General features: G+C 38.2%; 2 protein-coding genes across 2 annotated transcripts in view; both read left to right on the top strand.

Annotated features, from left to right (window-relative positions):
- Window positions 1–113: 113 nt before the first annotated feature.
- Window positions 114–4,552, top strand: LOC132199417 (ribosome quality control complex subunit NEMF homolog). The gene is made up of 17 exons (XM_059624100.1): window positions 114–319; window positions 413–584; window positions 698–900; window positions 957–1,093; window positions 1,156–1,319; window positions 1,376–1,570; window positions 1,630–1,800; window positions 1,853–1,968; window positions 2,023–2,127; window positions 2,181–2,377; window positions 2,438–2,935; window positions 2,988–3,077; window positions 3,127–3,220; window positions 3,282–3,376; window positions 3,431–3,570; window positions 3,636–3,931; window positions 3,985–4,552. Exons 1-17 carry the CDS (start codon window positions 264–266, stop codon window positions 4,181–4,183), a joined length of 2,928 nt encoding a protein of 975 aa, XP_059480083.1. The 5' UTR covers window positions 114–263; the 3' UTR covers window positions 4,184–4,552.
- A 972-nt stretch (window positions 4,553–5,524) lies between these two features.
- LOC132200115 (sodium/potassium-transporting ATPase subunit alpha) overlaps window positions 5,525–7,636 on the top strand; it is a 49,204-nt gene continuing 47,092 nt past the window's right edge. Inside the window, exon 1 of the mRNA XM_059625325.1 lies at window positions 5,525–5,590. The gene's annotated coding sequence lies outside the window, so the exon portion shown is untranslated. The remainder of the gene's footprint in view (window positions 5,591–7,636) is intronic.

Here is a 7,636-nt window from a genome sequence, read left to right as displayed (position 1 = left end):
CAAAGCGCGAAATTCAAATTAACACGGTTGGTATCGGAACCTTCAGTACCAACCATCTCGCTCCTTTAAAAACTATGCACCTTGGTTGAAAAGTCGTCGTAGTCAGCCAACATAGTCAGCTTTGGAAAATGTGTTTGGCATGAAAATCATTAAAACATAATTTCTTTGTCGGGAAGTTAACATTTTCAAGCTGTTCTTTAGTGAATTATTCTTCCAACTATGAATCAATTTAAAAATCATCATCGTGTTGTACGCATTTCAAAATGAAGAACAGGTTCAATTCCTTGGATCTTGTGTGCTCAGTAGTTGAGCTGCAAAAGTTAGTGTTTTGATTTTTTCGAATTTTTATTCCATAAATTTAGCCTTGAAATAGGGTGACATGAATTATTTACAATATTTTTTCACTCTCTAGAGTCGTTGGTCTGAGACTGCAGCAAGTGTACGACATAGATCATCGTACTTATCTGCTCAAATTGCAAGAAAAAGATGACAAGGCCGTACTTCTCATCGAATCTGGCAACCGAATCCACACCACAGCCTTCGAGTGGCCGAAGAACATGGCCCCCTCTAGTTTCAGCATGAAGGTTCGATTTTGTTAAAATTTAATTATAACAACAGGTTTTTTTAAATTGGGTTTTGTGCTGTAAACAATTTTATTTGATCAATTTTGTTAATATGTTATTTTCGTCTATCATAGATGAGGAAGCACTTGAAGAATAAAAGACTTGAGTCGCTGACTCAATTGGGCATTGATCGAGCCATTGATCTGCAGTTTGGTACGGGCCCTGCTGCATACCACTTGATTTTGGAGCTTTACGACAGAGGCAACATTATCCTCACCGACTGTGACTTTGTCATCCTGAATGTCTTGCGGCCACACACCGAGGGAGAGCAAATTAGGTATGTAATATAAATTAATAATTATTAAAATTTTCACTCACAATTGTTCACTTAAGGTTTGCGGTGAAGGAAAAATATCCTCAGGATCGAGCTCGAACCAGGCAAGGTGCACCCGATGAAGAAAGACTGAAGAAAATCTTTAGCAAAGCTAAGCCAGGAGATCAGCTGAAGAAATTCCTTGTGCCTAACACAGGTAATTTTATTTGGCAAAAACTGATTTCCAGTTTGCTAAATATTTATTTTAACGTTGATTAGATTACGGTCCAGCTCTAATTGAGCACGTCCTTCTGGGAGCTGGTTTTCCACCAAATGTGAAGTTTGGAAAAGATTTTAATTTGGAAGAAAACTTTGGAAAAATTCATGATGCCCTGTGTGTGGCAGACGAGATTCTTAACAAGGCGTCCACGGAGCCATCGAAAGTAAAATAAAAACTTGTAACATAAATTTGTCTTTATTCTCTCAAATTTGGCATTAGGGTTATGTAATCCAAAAGAAAGAGGCTAAAGTTCACGAGGAAGGTGAAATTTTGACCAACGTAGAGTTCCACTCGATGCTTTTCAAGCAGAATGAAGGAAGACCATATAAAGAATTCCCGTCCTTCGATGCAGCGGTCGACGAGTTTTTCTCCAGCTTGGAAGGCCAGAAAATAGAGCTGAAAGCTTTGCAGCAGGTCTTGATTTTGATGGTTTTGAGAAGCGTTTATTATCATTATTGTAATTATTTAATTAGGAACGAGATGCCATGAAGAAATTGGACAACGTCAAGAAAGATCACGACCAGAGACTGAAAGCCTTGTCTGAAACTCAGGAGAGTGACCGGAACAAGGCTGAATTGATAACCAGAAACCATGACATGGTGGACCATGCAATTCTTGTTGTTAGGTCTGCTCTAGCAAAGCAGGTTTGATAAAATAAAAAAGGCAGTTAAAAAAAATAAACTTGATTTACGTTAGATGTCATGGCCAGATGTTGCAAGGATGGTCCAGGAGGCCAAGCAGCAGAACGACCCTGTCGCCTCGGCAATTGTAAATCTAAAGTTGGAAGTAAATAATATCACAATGCGCTTGGCGTGAGTTCTGGATTAAACTGTTTTGGGCTGATAATTCTATCTTAACTTTTACAGTGACCCATACAGCACTGCAGTTAGTGATGACGAAGGCGAAACAGGCCTTCAACCTACCCTAATTGACATAGATTTGGATTTGAATGCTCATTCTAATGCCCGAAAGTGTGTTTTTAAATTGATATCATTGAATGAGAAATAAATTTTTAATATGCCAGGTACTATGATCAGAGACGATCGGCTGCAAAAAAACAGCAGAAAACAGTCAAGTCGCAGAAAAAAGCTTTAAAGTCTGCTGAAAAGAAAACTAAGCAAACTCTTAAAGACGTCCAGACAGCCACGAGCATCCAGAAGGTCCGCAAAGTCTTCTGGTTTGAGAAATTCTTTTGGTTCATCTCGTCTGAGAATTACCTTGGTAAAACTAAAGCAATATTTCAGGTTGATTAAATCCGTGAATAATTAATTTTGATCACAGTTGTTGGTGGTCGAGACCAGCAGCAGAATGAGTTGGTTGTTCGGCGATATTTGAGGGCGGGGGACATTTACGTCCACGCCGACCTCCAGGGAGCGAGCAGCATTGTTATTAAAAACCCCAGTGGCGATCCGGTGCCTCCGAAAACTTTGAACGAGGCTGGCATCATGGCCATTTGTTACAGTGTGGCCTGGGAGGCTAAAGTTACTTCTGGAGCTTGGTGGGTGATCAGCAACCAGGTGTCGAAGACTGCGCCCACGGGAGAGTACTTGACGACGGGCAGCTTCATGGTGAGGGGCAAGCGAAATTATCTGCCGCCGACTCAGCTCGCCATGGGATTCGGGTTTCTTTTCAAACTCGAGGAGAGTTCCGTCGCCCGACACGTGGACGAGCGGAAAATCAGGACCACGGAGGAGGAGGAGGACATGTCTGAAATATCATCTGTGAATGACCAGGAAATTGAACTTGAGGGTCCAGATGAGGAGGGTGATGAACCTGAGGGTTAGTCATTGAAAATGGAAATAAATATTATTGTTCATAAATATTTTTACAGCTACACTTGAAAATTTAAAAGAAATGACTATTAAAGAAGAACCTGAAGAAAATGAACCGGCTAAAAGCGAGTCGGATGAAGAAGATCAAGGTACCTAAAAAATTTTTGAAATTATATTTTTCTAACCCCTTCTGAATAGATAATTCGGAGGAAGGAGAAGACAATGTGGCCTCTAAATCAAAACAAATTGAGTTTCCTGATACGGAATTGAAGCTGCCACTTCTTGGAGAATTGTAGGAGCTCATTTGATAATAATTTTATTTCTTCCACTCACTTTTATCATATATGTGGCAGAACTAGTGGCACTCAACTGGCTGACACTGACACATTTGTCATCGGAAAATCTGTTTCCATCCCTAAGAAAACGGCTAAAAAAGATGTGGATAAAGGTCTGTAGCTCAATTATCCATAATAAAACTTACCAAATTATTATTTTTAATTAGAAGCAAAAGCAGAAGCAGCGAAGCAGTATCAGCAGCAGCAACAGATGAAAAGAGGACAGCGAGGAAAATTGAAAAAGCTGAAGGAGAAATACAAAGATCAAGACGAGGAGGAACGGCAGCTGCGAATGCAGATTTTACACGTTAGTTTATTTGCTGAGATAAGATAAAAAGATAGAAAATTGAATATTTTTTTTTATGGATTCAGGGAGTTGATGGTGGCAAAGCAAAGAAAGACAAAGGAAAGAAGGAGTCGGAAAAACCCATCAGCAATAAGCAGAAGCAGCAGGCCAAAAAGCCAAAGGCCGGACCTTTCTGTGATAGAACGGAATTCGTTCCTGACCAACTTCCACCTGATGAGGCTGCGGAGTTGGACACGGAGGCGGCCCCCGTCACTTCTGACCTCGAAACACTCAACTCGCTGACCGGTCTTCCCGTTGCCGAGGATGAGCTTTTGTTTGCCGTGCCCGTTGTTGCCCCGTACAATACTCTTACAAATTACAAGTAAGGCTCGTCAATCAACTTTTTGTCAATATTTGAAATTCCAACCATTTCAGGTATAAGGTCAAGTTGATGCCAGGCACTGGGAAAAGAGGGAAAGCCGCCAAAACTTCCCTGGCCATATTTTTGAGGGATAAAACTTGTTCTCAGCGGGAGAAGGATTTACTCAAGAGTGTAAAGGAGCAGGACCTGGCCAGGAATTTCCCCGGCAAAGTCCGACTCTCCGCTCCTCAAATGTTAAAGTCGAAAAAGTGAAAGAAAACTTATGTTAAAATTTTGCAGCAAAAAGTAATGCTCAAATTGGTTTTCTGCAGAAGTCACTTCTTTGTTTAATAATCTTTAAAGCGTTGATGAATAAAATATTTTTTTCTAAAGTGTAAAGCTAAACCCTATTAAATCGTGGTTATTTCACCCTCCTATAGATGTCGGTTGCCACTCTCAAGGGGGCAATTGAGAGGGATTCTCAAGCTGACCTACATTTTGCAAGTATATGAAAAATCAATTATGTCATACATATGCCAAAAGTGTACATGACATTTATGTGTTATTCAATTATAACAAAAAATTGATCAATTCCGTAAAATACGTAATATATTCCCTCGTAAAGTTAAATAAATTTTAACTTAATGGGATATTTTTAGTGAAAAGAGTGAACAATTATATAATATTATTAAACAGCATAAAAATTGAAAATTAATTCATTTAAGGTCTTGCCTTTAGTGCTGAAAAAATTTTTTCTTTTAAATCACTTAAATATATATTTACGAAGTTCAAATAATTACGTTCAGCGTTTTTCTCTTTTTAGCTCAATAAATGTTCCAGAATGTGCATCCAACTCAAAAAGTTTGACATGAAGTATTTTAATCTTGCCAATTATTTTTAAAATCGTGTTCTGGGACATACATTTGTTAAATACAGTTTTATGAGTTTTAGAATTAACCCTAAACTAATTAGATTTGAAAACTTAAATTATATTTTTGTTCATTTTCATATAATTTTTTAAATTGTTGCATTTTTTTAAAAATGGGATGTGCTCATCAATGCGCCTGTAAGATATTTTTGTAAAAGGTTCTTTTTTATTCTGAATGCTCAAAACTGTTCAAGTGTGTTTATTATTCCATGCAGAGAGCACCAATGACGTTATAAGCGAGAAAGTCAATACTTTGATGACGTCAGAGGGCACCGCGCAGACACCGCGCCGTTCTTTCAAAGCCTCATCAAATTACAAATCTCTCTGCCTGAAACAATTTTCCCCCAAAACTCTGCTTTCATCTTTTTATTACATCTAGCGGATCAATTTTTTATTTTCAAATTTATCAATAGAAAAATGATAATAATGAGACGGTGCCAGTGAAAATCCCACAAATTCTATTCAAATCTAGCGCGAAGTATTAATCAAACTACTTCTTTGCAAAAAACTGAGTTTCTAAAAATAAAATTTATTTGCTTCACTAACTAGCAGTAATTTATATAAAGTCACCAAATAAATCAAAATACGTAAAATTATCAATCGTTTTACAATTTTAATTTGAAGTGAAGACGCTTTTATGGTATTTGTTTTGACCAGCGTAGTGAAACAGGTTGCACTTGATCGGTGACGTCATTGGAATTGGTCTTTCTCGCTGTTGGAAGATGGCGTCAACAGGCAAGTTGTCGGATCAGGTGAGTGAGACATTACCTTTAATTTACCTTAATTTAACGGCCGAATTGATTCGGATCGGGTGCACAATGTTTCGGCACATTTTTCGCCACCGAATCGTGCCAAAATCTGGGCGATCGGCCGCGTCGATGGCCAGATTCGGGCCGACACTCGTTCTCCGTTGCCGCGGCCCATCAAAACAACAAAACCTTCGACCTGCCGAACGCCTTATTCGGCCTCCACCTTCCACCTGGCAACCGCTCGCGAATTCCTCTTTTGCCAATTATTCAGATTCCGAAATTTCGGTCCGATCCGCCGCGGCGGAAAATTTGTGAAAATGGAACGTTCTCGCGCCGTTTTGTTCTGCTTTTGCCTTGCATTGTCTCCAAGTCCACGCCCTAACTTTTTTTGTCCGCTTTGTTTTCACTTGACAAGAATGTGCTGGACACTTGACATGTTGTTTGAAGGCTTCTATTAATAGCAGGCCTAGACTCAACCGCTGAGACTTGTCGTTTTTAAAAACATCCGTTTTTAAATATTATAAACATCTCTTCAGGTATTAACGTTGAAATATTTTTATTTTATTTAAATTTAATTCACATATTAAAAACTTAATTAAAAACTTTATAAGGATTGCAGCAATTCCATTAAAGGGGCTGCAGCTTTTCCTCAAAGGGCGCTATTAATAATTAATTTGTTAAGTTGACGAGGCGTTTTTTTTTCTCATCCACACCTGCCGCACCTGTCGCAGGTTCAGGGGATGCGACGCCGTAAACATTTATTCGGAACCGCCGCCGCCGCCGCGGACAAAAGCCACCGCCCCTTCGCGTTATTTATTCACCAGAGACTGGCGTTATTTTCAGCACCGACAGAAATTCGCTTCCATAATTAAACGCGCTTATTCTCGCCTTTCCCAGAATTTTTGAATTTCCGTCTGGCCGAATTTTCAACTCAACTAAATTATATTTAGAGTTTACCGTAAATAAGTGATCGTTTTTAATCATTTGATATGGACAGAAAATAGTCCAGAAGCCAAAATAGGCTGCTGAAATTTTGTAAAAATAATCTCATTTGCACTTTTATATTTAGGTCAAAGGTCACTTTTTGGAACCTGAATATTTAATTAACCTGCCAAAGTACCTAGGAAGTAATTTTTTTTAAATATCCAAAATTTGCATATAATTTAGTTGTTAACAACATATTATAAAATTGTGATCATTTATTAATTCGTTTTTGAGATATTCAGAGTCATAGGGAAAAAACATGGTATTTCGAGCCCTTTTAATGCTAAATTAATTATCAACCGTAATAAATTTTCTGTCCCGGGCCAAGATGGGGCAACATGAAATTAAAATAAATTATTTAAAAAATTTCCTCTTTCCATTACAATTTAAATAGAAACTTTGAAATAAATAATCAATAATGCAAAGAACAACTCCAATCAATTTTGAAATCATTGCACTTTCTCTCACAATTACAGAATGTTTCGAAACTTAATTGCAGCAAAAACATTCTTCTTTGTGATTGATGAAGTCGGCCCTCGGGGTCCATCAGCTGGTCAAAAGCCTCGCCGGCCGAATTCAAATTGCAATTCATTTAATATTATCCAATTGACTCGGACCGAGTTCGTGTTTTCTTATTCCATTAATGGAAATCACGCGCGACCAACCGCGAGCTGAGCAATTCGCGGGCGCCGGCGAATTTTCTCGCGCGCAAACAAACACACCCCGTGCTGGCAAGTTAATTACTTTTAATTCGCGCAGTTGAGTGCTCGCTGCTAATTGTGGCGGTAGTAAAATGCACTTCACGTGACTCTTCCAGACGAAACGTTTATTAAAATAAAATTAACTAAATAAATGTTTTACTACATTTTATTTTAAAACAGTTTTTAAATCAATTAATTACTGACGATCGATGGTAAAATCCTTTGCAAAAATTATAGTTTAGAGGATAAGGATTATTTTGATGACCAGAAAAGTTAGGTCATCGCATAGATTTTTCAGAAAAGTTCAATTGGAGATTGAAAAATTGTTTTTCTTTTCTGGAATCCTCTTTTTTTCATAAAAAAA

This window comes from Neocloeon triangulifer, unplaced genomic scaffold (assembly GCF_031216515.1).
Source record: "Neocloeon triangulifer isolate White Clay Creek 2 clone unplaced genomic scaffold, ASM3121651v1 ptg000014l, whole genome shotgun sequence".
Classification (NCBI taxonomy): domain Eukaryota; kingdom Metazoa; phylum Arthropoda; class Insecta; order Ephemeroptera; family Baetidae; genus Neocloeon; species Neocloeon triangulifer.
Note: the sequence above shows the minus strand (reverse complement) of the source record. Positions and strands in the feature narration are given on the sequence as shown.